At 33.1% G+C, this 16187-nt stretch overlaps 1 protein-coding gene across 2 annotated transcripts; it reads right to left on the bottom strand.

Annotated features, from left to right (window-relative positions):
* Positions 1–7668: 7668 nt before the first annotated feature.
* On the bottom strand, positions 7669–13478 carry LOC133807062 (AT-rich interactive domain-containing protein 5-like). 2 transcript variants are annotated; one of them, XM_062245205.1, is made up of 14 exons: positions 13247–13478; positions 12831–13164; positions 12604–12752; positions 12471–12510; positions 11863–11915; positions 11482–11527; positions 10992–11084; positions 10635–10757; positions 10409–10460; positions 10259–10328; positions 9290–9356; positions 9122–9172; positions 8182–8274; positions 7669–7989 (listed from the first exon to the last, which is right to left on the bottom strand). In XM_062245205.1, exons 2-14 carry the CDS (start codon positions 13146–13148, stop codon positions 7885–7887), a joined length of 1260 nt encoding a protein of 419 aa, XP_062101189.1. In that variant the 5' UTR covers positions 13149–13164; positions 13247–13478; the 3' UTR covers positions 7669–7884. The 2 variants fall into 2 exon arrangements, with proteins under 2 accessions (XP_062101189.1, XP_062101188.1); XM_062245204.1 differs by having other exon boundaries at positions 13273–13477.
* Between the last annotated feature and the right edge of the window lie 2709 nt (positions 13479–16187).

Here is a 16187-nt window from a genome sequence, read left to right as displayed (position 1 = left end):
TATATACATTTCCACTATTTTTTTTCTCGTCTTATTTTTGTTATGAGGTTCCTTATTATTAACTTTGAATGCTCATTGTGTCGGTTAATGATTGTTGAAATTAATGGTTTATATTTATATATATAGCTAGCTAGGGTTAATTTATTTCATTTTTTATTGTTATGTTTTTATAATATATAAGAAGCATTGAACTACATAATGAGTAGTAGTGATTAAGAAGGAGAATATGTAATACTGTGTAATAGTATTTTAATTAGTGTGATCACTACTTGAAATCTAACTCCACATATGCTTTAATTAATAATATACTTCTTTATTATCATATTGTTTGTTTTTGTTTTCTTTCTTTTCTTATTAATAATTCTTTATTTAAAAACATGCATGTATGCATTTAGACTACTGTGTCAACTTTAGAACATTTTAATTAATTAAATTAACATTTATTAATCACAATTGACTTTTGATACATATATACTTATATACAATAGTTTTCTAGCTCTAGATGATGGAATCTGAGCCCCAATAAGGCTATATATAAAACGTCATGAGAATTAAGGTTTGTTTTTGTTTTATGGTTGCATAAACAACACAAGTAGTGGTTTTCTATATATATATAAGAGTGCTGCTATTTGTTATCTTAATTAATCGTCTCAATGGATCGATTAACGCATGAGTTGTCACTTCATAATTAGTTAATTAGCGATATCAATAATGCTTATTAAATTCAATTAGTAATGAATTTGACATTGGATTCCAATAGTGTATATATATATATGTTTTTTTCTTCTTGAACTTACCGGTTTATATATATATATATATAAATGTATGCGTTCGTATGTTTCTCTTTAATCTTTATCGATCAGTGTTTGCCCACTCACAGTCCTTATTGTCTGAACAAACTGCAGATGTAGTAGTAGTTGTAGTACTAGAAAGGGAACGTTCTCTGTCAGCTATGTATATATATATATATATATTTATATATATATACTAAACATTTGTCACTAATGTTATGTACGTAGACAAAAAATAGATATCGGTTTCCAACACCTCAATATGATAAAAACATTATTATTAGTAATTAATTGTATCTATTTGATCAACTATATAATATATTTGTTGGAAATGTACACACATTATATAATTATTCTACTATGAACTTATTGGAATATATTATATATACATATAATTGTTTCATGGCTTTTTGCTTCTTCCTCTTATTATTGCTTTTTGTAGTGTTTTATGAATCCTTTTTCTTTACCTATTTGATGGTCAGAAAGCTTGGTTTATTATTACTTCTTTTTAAAGGGCTGTAGTATTTCTTTTTTGAATGTGGGTATATATGTAATTTACATATATATATATATATATATTATATACATCATATATAATACATCACAATAGGATGATCATCATAATCTAAGAAAGGTGTGGGCTATAATGCCTAAATATATAAGATTGATCAGGCGGGTGAAGAGTACTAATGATTATTTTATATATATATATACACACTATATTATATCATCAAAATATATACAGTACATTACATGCATCAAAATTTTAAATTGAGTGGTTAAGAAAATAGTTTTTTTTTACTAAATCATGGATATTGACATTTAAACTACTGTATGAGAAAAGTTTGCAGAGTATAGTGCCAGAGAAAATATTGTTTATATTGATTGCATCTTCTAATTTTGTAGTATAGCAGTATGTGTATATATAAAAGATAACGAAAATTTGTTTATGTGTTTTTAAAAAAAAAAAAACAAATAGTATGTGAAAGAGAATTAGAGTTCTTAAGCTAATTTGTATGTACTATTATTTGAGGTTTACAAATCTCTTCACCCACCTAATCCAATAATAGTACATACAATCAAAGTTCTTAAGCTAATGTATGTACAATTATTTGAGGTTTACAAAGATTCAAGTTTCAACAATCTAATCAAAATTTTAAGTTCAACAATACAGCCAAAGTTTGAACACAAGGAAAGTTCTAAACAAAACTAAAGTACCTACATAATAATAAAGTTCGTAGCAAAGCAAAACAATTAAAGTTTCAACAATACCATTAAAATATCGGCAAACTATCAAACTTTTAGTTTATATGGTAAAATTAATAAATATTATGGGTTGCTTTAAGTTTATATGGTAATACTAAAAAACATATAAAAATTGATATATTTCTAACAGTGTGGTGTGCTGCAGTTTAAACCGCAATTTTAAAATTTCAAACTGCACCACTACACAGTTTGTGAAGAATACAACCCGCACTATATTGCAAAGGGTTTAAAACCAAGCAGTTTGGTGTGGGTTGGTGCTGTGTGGGCAGTTTGTGTGGGTTGGGTATTTTCTTGAACACCCCTAGATCCATCCTATTTTATTATACTTCAGTTTAAATATGTTTTTGGAAATACTTTCTTGTGTATTCTAGCACTACTAAAAACAATAAAATTTAGACGTTAGACGTCGATTTCTCAAGAACGGATGTCTCATCCATCCTAATGACTACATGAGACATCAGTTCTAGAAAAACTGACATCTTATGTTCAAAGAAGCATAAAACATCAGTTCTCTAAAAATCGGTCCCATGTGAATGTCATTAATCTAGACGTCGATTTTCCAATTGTCGTAGAACATCAGTTGTCCAAATTATAGTATTGCATTATATAATTTTGTACATAGAATAGATAACATAATGGATTAATTTTTGGTATCCCTTCAATAGAGAAAGTAGTTAGAAAAAGAGTTTACCTTAAAAATGATTTTTTTTCAAAAAATATTTATATGTATGTATAATGTAGGGGTGTTCACGTGCGGGCAATACGATTTTTTACCAATTTGTTAGACCGCACCGCATATGCGGTTGTATTAATTTTCCAAACTGCACCCGCACCTCATAAACCTCAAAACACATGATACCACACTAAAAAAATGCAATGTGGTGCAGTGTGAACGATTTATGTAACACCCTAATTTTCTTGAGACGTTAACTAACCCATACAATAGATAATTTTGAAATAAACATATTTTATTATGAAGAAATCAATGTGAATAACAACCTGAACATTAAAAAAAACTCTAGAGTTTCATAAATATCGTTTAAATAAATAAAATTCACCCTCCAACTCATTGCCCTAAAACTACTTTCTTGCATTTACCTACAACACAGAGTACCCATGAGTTAAAGTCCAGCAAGAAGAGTTGTATAGGACACAACCCTCTTAAAATTTACCCAAGAACATAATTCAAATAAAAACATAAACATATAATTAAATCATAAACCAGTTAAAATCAAAACAAAATACTCATAGTACATTCAAGCACAAGAACATAAACATGCATTTCAACATATCATAAGCATGCCAACGTGAACATAGACATGCGTTTAAGAACATAAACATGTCAAGCAACATATCACACATACAAACATCAACATAAGTAATATGCAACGTATACTACTTAAAACATGTAACATTCACTAGCATAACCATACATCTAGCATAGGTAATTAAATGTAAAAATTCTACCATTTAAAAGTACGTCAAGCGTACACCCTGTGTGCAGGTGTCCACTCTTCTTACCTCAAGTCCAAGTAGCAGCGATCCACACACACTAACGTGTCTCTTCAAGTATCCTCAGCGAGCCTAAATATGTCTCATAACAACAAAGTCTTACAACTCAAACCAAACCAAAACCATATTAAAGTACACCCATGTCCTTCTTAAAGTTAAATCATACTCATAATATCCCTAAGAAACTCTTAAACTCTACTACTTAAAACCCCAAACCAAAAAGGTACTAGAATATATCAAAAGGTGCATTAAAATAACAAAAAAAAATGCATTTATGGGAAACAGGCGCGGTCGCGCTCACAAGGCGTCCGGGCTAACCAGCCAAGTAGGCGGTCGTGCTAGGCCTTTTTTCTGGAAATCACAAATGCGATTTTTAAACCTATGAATCAACCCGAATCGCAAAATTTCGATCCCAAATCAGCCATCCTAACATGTTTCTAACCTTTGAAACCCAGATATCATCAATTCTAAACCTCTAATAAACATTCATAATCACATATACATTTAAATCCCTCTTACAACATTACAACCTAGATCTATCATAACTTGAATAACAAAGTTCAAAGAGTTGACCTTTCAAATTCTCATATTAAATCTTCAAAGTCTTGCCCCCCTTGTGCGATCCGTAATTAGTCCACCAACATTCAAAATCCACGCTCTAATTTGAATCTCCAAGCCTCAAAATTCACATCAAGAACAAGAAGGATATTCTTAGCTTGATATTCCATCGCCTAATGTAAATTATAAACTTAATTCCCATTATTTATTTTATTGGTAATTAATCGTATAACCCAATTTACCATGCTATCCCCAACCTCTAACTTTTCCTTAATAATTTCTTAAGCCGCTAGTTGTAATTTCCATCAAAACTAGTAGTTCCAACTTCTCTTAATTACACTTTCTACCATAAAACTTTTATTTCTACTTTGACCCTCGTAACTCAACTACTATCACACTTTAGGTCCTAATACTTGAAGAAATAATGTGTGGATAGACTGAAAAGTTAATAACAATAAAACATACATTCAAATCATGTTTATCATAGCTTAAATCATGTATCACATAAAACATACAAATTACCATATTACCCTGGCTTACGGCAGATTACTGAAATTCCCTTTACAAACAGAAGCAGATATTACAATTTATACATATCGCTAAATAATTAAAACAAGTTAAATTAACAATTAAAAAAAAATACATACACTCATTCAAAATCTTATACACATATACTGATTCCAAATCAAGAGACTATCATAAACAAAATACATATTCACAACCAACAAAATAAAAAAATAATCCACAAATTATTCGTAATTTATCCAATAACTTATCAAAAATCACAAAAACCAATATATAACTCAAAACTAAGCAAGCATTAGCATAAATATATACATAATTATATATATATATATATATAACTTACAACTCAAAAATCAATAATATAAGCAAAATATTTTCAATGCACATTTACAAAACAAAATAGTAACAATAAAGTATAAGTTATGATATATATAATTTTGTAATAATTAAATTGGTATTTTCTAACATTGGAGTCGGTGTGGTTTGAACTGCATTTATGAAGTTTCAAATCGCACACCACACTGCACCGCCCGACAACCTGAATTGGAAAAAAGATAATTCGCAACCGCACCGTAAAATATTCCAAACTGCATATTTTGGTGTAGTGTGGAGAGTTTGATGAACACTCTTTGTATAATGAAAGATTTTTTGACATTGGGTGATGAGAATTTTAAAATTGAATTAATACCAATTAAGTTTACGAGAACAACTAATATACCTACATATAATGAACCAAGAGCAAGTTGCTCTAATAGGGTCACCATTGTAATTTGTTTAACACAAATTATGCCAAAGTTTTTTTTAATACCATATTAAAAAAATCATGGATTGCCATTCTATTTGGAAATTTCATATTTTTTTTTGGAAACTACCATATATGTCAACTTGTATTAATGCTAATCACTTAAAAATGATAAAATAGCTTATAATCACAACCTAAAATGATGATACTATTGTATTTTCTCTTAAGTTCTAGCTAGGTGAAAATTCATTTTTTTTTATATGTAGACTTTTGTTCTATATATCATGTGGTGAAGATTTTCATCCTGTGTAATGAATGAATTGATTGACATCCATGGAAAGAGGTTTAATCAAGTTTCTATAATCCAAGTTATAAACGGACAAAAATTGAATCTTGGATGAGTTAATATTGACTTTTTCACCACTTTGTAGGATTTTGTTAAATGAAAATTTGTATTTACCTTTGACAAAAACATACACCCCACCCCAAGTTTCACTTTTCTTGTGCATATTTATTGTTATTTGAAAAGTCATCATATGAGAAGAAAATGTATTAATCACTACTCATCATTAGCATATAAGATAAGAAAATGATCTTCATTTTTGGCACATGCACAAGATTTACTTTTACGTAAAGAAATTAATGTAAATTGGCTGCTCAGCCGACATATTCAAAACTCGACAAAAAGAAAAAGAAGAAGAGAAAAATCAACATCAATCCATACTCTTCCGTAGGTTAGATTTTTATATCTTAAAAGTAAGGTACAATCCTCACCATTCATCTAGATTGTATACACTACAATTTTGACTATTCATCATAATCGTACACTTTGGATAAATGGTTAAAATCATATCCTATTGGTAATCATATCCTAGATATAAAGATGAGCTAATTTAAATGGTTAAGTTTCTAGTATTGTCAGCATGAGAAGCAGACAACTTGATGAACTCCAAACAGTCTGAAATGGCTTCAGAGTAAAAGGGGTTGAAGGGTTGGTATGAGTAGGAGGGTAAAGTGAGAATGTTGTTCTTCTTGACTTGTTTCATCTTGAGGAGTTTGGTCATGTGTGAAAGACAGAATCTGATGTAGTCGAAGCACTTGAAACGCAGCCAGTGATGATGAGCTGATAATAATCTTCTTGGCTTCACTCTGAAACCTCTTCTTCTTCTCCTGCCACTCATCACCTCCACACCACCACCACCCATATCTCCACTCCACACACACACAAACACACCTCTTTTTACTAAGCAATGTTCATGCCTTCAATTCTATTTAGTAATCAAAATTATAAAAAAGAAAAGGTGTGATTGAATTATGGTAGTGCTTGGAATGTTATGTTTAAGCTTTAAAAGGGTGGAAAGAGCTGGCATCAACAATCTTAACAAGTATCAATTAAAAGACCAAGAAATCTGGCCAGCCAAGCATAAAGTCCATATTTTTCTAGTGATTATATACCCACTAAAGAATTAATAATGGATTCTAAAAAATCTGAATACTTAAAAGAGAGATCAGAGAAGTGGTAGGCAAAGAGAACAAAAATATAGCAAGTGCAACTTATAGTGGGCACCATCACATGCAAAGCACCCTAACTCGAATGCCCTTTTGTTTTTGTTTTTTTTTGTTTTCTTCTTTTAAATGATTGAGAAGACAACTATGAAAACAGTAAAGTACAGAGTACAGACCCCAGACTCCCCACGGTGGACATGGCGCGAAAAGACTGGTCACTGCCTCAAAACCGCAAGAAAGTTTAGCCCAACTTAAGTGCCCCACACTAGTATGGTCAATTGCAAGACATAAAGTAGAGCCAATTATCATCATTTCTTTTATTTATTATTTAAAAAATAAAAATAAAAATAAAAAACATTTAAGGGAGGCCAAATCAATCATTTTTTTACAAAAAGTACAAGAATTTTTGCAAAAAATAGCCTATCATTATTCTTTTTTTTTTTAAAAAAATTAAGAGGGGCTAAGCTAAGGCTCCCTTCAAGGTGAGAGTACCTCCGACCCTAGTTCGGACCAAAGTCGCTCCTTTGCTAGTCTTAAATGCTTGAGCCACACTGGTAGCCCTCTTTCCTTTATATTCCAACCAATACAAAAAAAAAAAGACTGGACTAATAGTTGCATGAATTATGGAAATTCCAAGCTTTCATCAAAACCCACTGGGGTTATCTCATCTAGCTTTAAAATGTTGATGTTATAATTCCAAAAAAAAAGAAAATTAACTCTACATACATGAGATTAATGAGTAGTTACTTCTTCAGTAGCTTTCAATCGATGAGAGAATGGAAAAGGTCATCCATGATTTGCATAAAATGAGTATTTTTGAAGTGAACAACAGGGCAATTTGAATCATTTTTACAATTGATGAACATTGAAAACATTAGCTCAGTTAGAGATATGGAGGCTTGGACCTCATCCTTGATTTCTTACTTTCTTCCAAGAACCCTGAAAAATCGACTGACTAACCTATGAAACTAAAAGGAGAGAGGCTCAAACTGATCCTTGTTCGAAAGGTACACGAACAAATAGCCGGCCATGCAGACTAACAACGGCAGATGTGTGGAGTGGATCGATTCTCGCTGGTAAGCTTACCACCTGAAAGCCAAATCCAACATAAATTTCTTAATTCAACCCATTTAAAAATGAAGGAAGGTGAATAATGATTATATATAGAGATATAAAAACAACATTCATGGCTTTTTACACTTCACAGCACGAAGTATCAATCACTTGTTACATGGCTCTCTTCTCAATTATTAGTTTCTTCAGTAAAGTATGATCAAATACCTTCTGAAATGGTGTAATACCCCAAGGATTGTCAAGCTGTTCTGGTTGACCTGTTATGACCAAACGTCCAGCTGGATCTGATTGAACTCTCACCTAAGTCCACCACAAGAGTTGAACATAAATGAAACATCATACCATAGAAAAGCCATATATATGTATATAGTTATATACTCACAAAACAAGTTAATAATGCTTGCACATATCATTTCAGTTTTTGACCTCCCAAAAAAGGGGGAAATTCACACCAGAGGAGCCATGGGTTATGCTGAACCCAGAAAAATATGTAGTACATACATTTTGTTTTCTTTCCTAACTTGGTCTCTTACTTTCCACAAAAGCATAATAAACAATTGTTACACATATCTTTTGACCTCCTAATTAACCAAATGAAAAACTCAGCGACCACAAAATGAGTTGAATCTGCCATGTCTAGTGAAATACGCCAAAATATTACACACCACCAGGTGGGGTGGGGCATGGGGGCGGCAAGGATTAAATTTCTTATCTCTCCAGCCTTATATGTAAATGTCTAAAATGTAATAAGCTCGTGACATAAAGACAAAAATGTAGCATGTTTTCCTCAATGGAGTTTAGAAAGTTGACATGAAACTAGAAGAATAATACAGTATCCGCTACTAAATCAGGAAAACTTAAAATGCACATGCTGACTAGCAGACATCCATAAGAACAGTTATATGACCGACCAAGAGAAGACAAAACAAATAAGCAGAAGATTGCAACCTCTAATCTAGATCAATTTCCTTGATCATAATTCATAGGAAATGGAACGGCATGCCACCAACAATGAGCGTATTAATTGCTACTTAGTTATTCTCAGAAGTGACCTATTAAGATTAAAACTGTGCTTACACCAGTATTATGAATTCTGAAAAGAGCATAAAATTAACAAATAGACAATAACAAAAAGGGCCACAAGTACCTCTTCTCGCAGAAGCCCAGGGACTAGTGCATATACCTCGAAGCAATCCTTCTGGGAAAGTACGCAAATTTAGTTAAGACTTGCACAAAAGTTCCCATCAATTAAGCAATCTAGAGTATGGAGAAATAACATCGGAAGGCATTATGCACTATAGCCAAGTAAACTTACAGTTTCTCGCACATTAATCTTCACCCAATCAGCTGGAGGTCCAACATCAACAATAGTAGCGACAGCTCTACAAAACGCAAACCATGCACCATTGACCTTATCGGAAAAATACAAAAAAACTGTAAATGCATTATGCATGTACGTATTCCCTTTCTCCCTCTTTTGGCTTGGGAGTTGATGGGAGGCCTAAGGGAAAACCCCATACCTCTCCTTTTTTTTCCCCTTAATTTTTTCCCAGTGGAAATTGTCAGGGAGCATAAATTTGTTTTTCTTGAAGAATGTAAACACTGAATTTTGACCTTCGTGATGACCATAAAGCAAAACCTTCATGACTTAAAACATTCCTAGAAAGCATTTTGACATCATTATTATTAGAACTAGTTGCCTTGTTAGTCCTTAAACTATCAAAACAGTCTCATTTTGGTCCTTTAATTTTTAACATCTTAGTCTTTTGGTTCTTACACTTATAAAACTGTTTTCTGTTTAGTCATTTTTCAACATTTTCCAATAAATATAAGACAAAACATGGCTAAAGCCATTTTTTTTTCAAAGCCAGGAAGGACCAATGCAATTGTTTTCTTTTTATTACAAAGGAGGTGGGGGGAGGGATTGAACCCTTGATCTCCTCATGGAGAGCAGAGGTGTGGAACCACTTAGGCTAAGCCTAAGACCACAGGACCAATGCAATTATTAATTAACTGATAATGCCCTTAAATTAACAAATTTTTAACAGAATAAGACAAAACAATTTTAAGAGTTTAAGGATCAGCAAATAATAAAATTTCATCCCATACAGATTCTTTCTTCTCATATGGTAATCCCTACTTCAAATATATCAGACATGTGCATATAGTGAGCATTGCTGCGTTTATTCTTCCAATTCATGTAGATAAGTGCAGCAGCAACCAAAGGCATCAAAATGAGTTAAACTTATAAAATGAATTCAAAGAAAAGATTTGTAATACTAACTGCTTATCTGCTGCAACAGCTGAAGTTTTCTCCGTATGATCCAGATTGGGTGTCTTGTGTTTCAGGGATCCTGATAAAAAGCACAAATTGTAAATGTATTTTTTCCATACAACGCAAGTTAACATAATGAATTGTCAGAGGAGCTCTTACCAATGCTTTTAAGGTTTTTTTCACGCTTTGATGCAGAATTTGAGTTCTTGTCCTATCAAACCAAGAGAGAAAGAAAAAAATATGTTTTATTGTTGTAAATATCTTGGACGAGATTAAATTACATCAACATTTTGTTAAAGCATGAGACCTTGTATTATATTCAATTACTTGCCAGAAACTTAATTTAATATTACAACGCAATAGAAATGACATTATTTTAACAGACCTTAACAATAGGCTCAGCAACCTCACCATATCCAAGAAGACGCTGAGCATGCCAACCCTGCATAGCACGAGCTGCAGCATCCCTTCGTGCCCTACCTGATCCAGGAGTTTGGTAACTACTTGCCTGTACACAAAAGTAATGAAATTTAGATGGTATTGAATATGAGAGAAGTTACCTGAAAAGGATGAAACTGTGGTAACTAAAATATACAAATTGATAATGGTTTAAAGGAAAAAATAAAATGGGGATGCATGCATGTGGGGGAAATGTAACAAAGAACCTGAAAAATTATAAGCTTATGTATCATAACTACATCCAAATAAAGATAAGGTCAATTATATGGAAACTAAATTTTACCTCCTTTTCAACATTGGTAGACTGGGAAAGGGGTCCAGCTGGAAGTTGGAGTTCACCAACTTGCTTTTTATGCTTTTCATATTCTAAAAGGGCCTGCACAAATCATAAACGTCAAGGAATCAAAAACAAAGATACATTGTGTAGAACCCTCAATGACAAGTGGCACTGATATGATTATGAAAAAGATAAAAATTATCATATAAAACTAGAAGAAGACACAACTAGAGCAAAAATAATATGCTGCCCTACCCTCCCTCTCTCTCTCTCTCTCTCTCTCTCTCCTCACCAGCACACAAAAGGTCCCAAACTTTGGTTATAAAACCATTTCACACTGCATTTCAGAATAAAGGGAAATCTTACGAACTCGTGAGAAGTTCCAATAAGATCCAGATTATTTTGTTACTGTTACTCAATCTTGAAACAAACAAAATGATAGCAATTTCTTTCACATATATAGGTCCACTGAACAGATTCAACTACAAAACATTACCTTTTCATAAAATATGCGGAATGTCCAAGAGACTGTTGTGCATGTTCTGAGGAAGTAAAAGTGAAAGAGATTAAGTTCATTTACTGGAATAATGTACTCTTTAGAGGAAAAACAAATAAAATTCAGTAAATGAGTGTTGTTTTATAAAAAAGCAAATTAAAAAAAAACACTAAAATAAGTCAAAGGCTTCATTGTAAGAGCATCAGCACATGCTGCGAATACAAACATTTTTTTACTGCATGAGCTATAGTAAAGTTAACAAAAAGAAAAAAGGAAAAAAAAAAAAGAGTACGCAACAATAGAAAGCTAATTTAATAAATAAATATCAAGGAATTTCTAATAAACTTATCAGAAAGCAACAAAAAATGCAGCATTCCTTACTTAGGAGGATGGAATGACTCTCCTACTTGCCGCCACAATTTTGATGCAGTCACCTACAGTTGCCCATAAACAATAAGCAGCTTCATTTCATGTTACAGAGACAAAAAACACTAATCTAAAGCCCGTAAGTAACTGAATGCAGCAGATTTTCAACCCAATGCTCCAAATATACTTAACTCTTCCAAGTGTTCTGTCAAGTTTGGAATATTTCTACAAACTCATAACTTGCCCACTTGGGAAAAAAAACAAGTAGGTGGGACGGAAAATTAGATTGACGAACATTTAAAATAAAGGAAGAAACAATATATGTATAGGTAATATCCAATGAGCAGCAGCCCTGCTCGGTCCTCACCCAAATAAAATACAAGTTTAAAGTACTCAATTAGGATTCAGAAACATTGTAACATCTTTTTTGTTTTTTGGGGGAAAAACAAATTCTCACATTTACCACTTTACATTAAAGTTCATCTAGATTTTCTTTCCCTCAAAGAAAGCATTTATTCTCTTTAATAATCTTGAGCACTCTGTGTAACAATAGCCTTCTGTAAGGTTTCTCAAAATGACTAACGATGATGGCTTACAATCCTTAGTACAAGGTAGAGACTTACAACTTCATAGCCGCCCAATCTAATAACAGCTCTCCATAATCTACAATACATGCCATTAAAGCAGGTAAATTTAGAGGAAAATGATCAAACCCAAATACAGATAATTGGAAGGCTGAGCAGGGAAAGGGCTTACTTAAGGCAATTGAGGGGTTCTCCATAAAACTTGGGGGCTTTGAATTCCAAGGCATTCTCTCTGTGAAAAGTCTCAAGCTCCTTCATGAAAGCTACCTGCTGCGCTAGTGTACCATCTTCTGGTAAATCAGAGTCCTCAGCCTCACCCATCTGTCATAATCAGCGATAAATACGGTAGAAAAAACATTTATACAAAAAAAAAAAGTAAATACAAATCAAAATAGTCACCTGAACATCATTGAATCCATGATTTAAGGCGCTATCTTGTGCATGGAAGCCATTGCCCTCAATTTCAATATCAGTAGAAGCAATATTAGCATTGTCTTTGTTGTCGTCCATGTTCTGAGGCTGAGGTGGTGGTGGTTCACTAAGACCACCACCAGTACCGTTTTTGGCGTCATCTTCATCATCAAGAACGGACAATTGGGTGGGGTTAGGGGTTGAGGAAGGAGATTGTTGTTGGACTTGACCGCTGGCGTCCATATCCGAAGCATTAGGCAACGAATCAGAGTTGGGCTTTTCGTTTTCCTCCGTCTTCCCGCCCATATTGAAGATCGAAACCCTAAAATAAAATAAAGGCGCTTTTGGGTATATAATTCAAAAGGAATGTAAAATTGAGTGGAAATGAAAAAAAAAAGTTGAACCTCGAAAGAGAAGAGAGGATTCAAACCGTGTCAGTGAAGATATGGAAGAAGAAGAAGAAGATGATGATGATGAAGTACTGAGAGAGAGTTAGAACATAGATAAATGAGCTGCCATCTCCATCGCCATGGCCAACACTAACTAAGAACACTCGGAACTCAGAACTCGGCACTCGGAACCCGGACTCGGTCAGATGTATGTGTATTCATATTCAAACGTAAATATGTATGCTGCAACTTCAAGAGTGAATCTAGGGATTCCTATATAATAATTATTTAGGTTTTTAAAAACTTTTTATTGCAAAAAATAAATAAAATCACCTTAATTAAATTTACATTAATGAACATAATTACCAAACTTAAACTTCAATGGCTAACTTGCCTTATATTTCATTTCAAAAAAAATAACTTTCATTTTAAAAGGAAAAGGTTAACCCACTTTATAATCCCTTTCTTTGGAAATTCTTAACTATTAGCGGTAAAAATGCCATAAGCATTTTGTCATTTTTATAGTTTTTATTTGAAGCTCGGTCGCGTGAGGGAGAGTGCAATGCACTCTTGCACTAGGCGCATGTGTGCATTGCACGTGTGTAGGCCCAGACGCAGAGAAGGGAAAAGGCAGGTGTGCACGACACGTGTTCCGAGCTGGGACATTGGCATTTCTTGGGTCGTATAGACTTAGTTAGTATTTGAGTTGAATTCTTTAGGTTTTGAGATTACAAAAATGCTAATTTTTATGCTTTTTGTCTCAAAATTGCCTTTAACTTATTTTTTTTCTTCAATTTTTGTTATTTTCTAGATTGTCAAAAATGTACCATCTCCCTAAAAAAAAAATAGTCATAAATTATATGAGAATTAAATATTTGTATTTATAAATATTAATACATATTTATTATTATTTGGCGTTTATTACTCTTAGTTGTTTCAGTTATAGTCACTAAAACTATAAACGTTTTACATTTAAGTTCTTTGTTTTTTAATAGTATATTTAAGATCTTAGTACTTTGGATTTAGTTTCTCACCATATTGTAGGCATAATTATTTTTATTTAATGTGGTTTAAGGCATAACAAATAACGTCTATTTTTTCTATTGTACTAATTCTAACTTTCATTATTATGGTTCTATTTTAGCAAAGTTTGTTTTAGATCTTTTAATGAGTTTATCTCACTTTTTTTTAATCAATTTTGGAGTGAAGAGTCTCATCATATATCTTCCTTAGTAACACATTTTATCTCCATACTTTTTTATTTTACATTTATTTAGTTATTTTGAGTTTTATTTTCACTAGTTATAGTCTATACTTTAATTAGGCCCAATTAAAATTGGAGAATTTACATCTCCTAAGCCTTTTTTTTTTTTTTTGCCATTTGTTTATTTATATGAGAGTTGTAATTTGTTATTGTTTCTATGACTTTTTTTTAATCTTTTCAAATATGTGGCTTTTTCTTTCCCATGTAAATACAATTTTTAGAAAATAAACCATAGTTATAAGTTAGGGACTTATTTAAGTTGTAATATGTTTAATGGTGTCAATGAAGTTTTTTTTTTCTTTTTCCATCATTTTTTTAAATTACATGTTTTTCTCCAAAAAATAAATAAATTCAAACATTTTAATTTTGTTATTTTTCCTACTTGTTTTACCCATTTTCTTAAACTTTTTTTAATGTCATTTTATACTAATTAATCCATCATTACATCACATAAGTAAAAAAAAATGGCCCAAATATATAATTATACCACAAATTATTTGTTCCGCCAAATTTCATAATTTGTAATTATTCTCGAGGAAAATTTCTCAATCACCAAAGTATATTTTTAATGTAGACACTGTACGCCCTAAATATCCGCGAGTTATTAGTGAGCTGGAAAATGGCATAATTCAGTCCGCCACGTGTAAATCGTCCACCCGGAGCTGCTGTTACGAGTCTACACCTCCCTTCGCCCGAGCTGTTCAGAAAGTTAGCAGTCTACTCGAAGGCAGTGTATCAGCAGTATGGATATCACGAGCTGGCGCCACATCAAGCTCGAGGTGCGGCATAGATCTGACACTCGAATCCTTGTAAAGGCTACCACGCAATCTAAACGTGCGCATATCAGACATCACGTGTCTATTCCATTCATGAATTCTCAGACACGCCGTATAAACGTGCGTGTTCAGGCTTCCCACGACTGGTTTGGGCCATGCGGCCCATTATCTCCCCTTACCTATTGATTAGACAACACCTCATTGTCAGGTTTTAGGAATTAATCATCAGTGTCATAGAGATGACATGATGGGTAAGAAGGTCACGGGATAACCCCCTTTACCAACGCCCAGGTATCCTCTCCCTATAAATACCAAGACCCTGGGCATTGCAAGGGGTTGACATATTTTCTGTAAAGAAACACCCTGTAAGGAATTGTAAAGAGAGATCAATAATATTGACTGGTGGACTAGAGGGATTTTAACCTTCGAACCACCTAAAAGGAAAGGAGTGATAACCTTCCCACAATACTAATTTCGTCAATTTGGAGTTACGATACTTTCATATTACGGTTCATTATTTAGCACTAATCCATCCTGTTTATTCGTATAATTATCTGTTGCCGAAGAACCGCGTCAACAGTTTGGTGCTTTCATTGAGAGGATTTAGATTGGTGCTATCGCAGAAACCTGACCATGGTGGTTACTTGTTCGAGACATGGTAATGAAGCAGATCAACATGATGGGCAGGAGGCCCACCATGCTGCCATATCCGATGAACAAAATCCTGAGGTCCAGCGGCGACCGGGAAGCAACCAATGGGCCAGGGTGACACCGGAAGTTCGGCACCTCGGCCGCCAAATCCGAACCCGGATTTCTACACGGCAATAGAGATGGAGAACGCATAGTTGAGAAGTTAGCTGTCAAAAGGAAACAAGCAAATCGAAGAGTTCTTGGCCCGGTTACCCCCTCTTATAAC

Source organism: Humulus lupulus, chromosome X (genome assembly GCF_963169125.1).
Source record: "Humulus lupulus chromosome X, drHumLupu1.1, whole genome shotgun sequence".
In the NCBI taxonomy this organism is placed as follows: domain Eukaryota; kingdom Viridiplantae; phylum Streptophyta; class Magnoliopsida; order Rosales; family Cannabaceae; genus Humulus; species Humulus lupulus.
The sequence above is the reverse complement of the archived record's forward strand: the minus strand, read 5'-3'. Positions and strand labels throughout refer to the sequence as shown.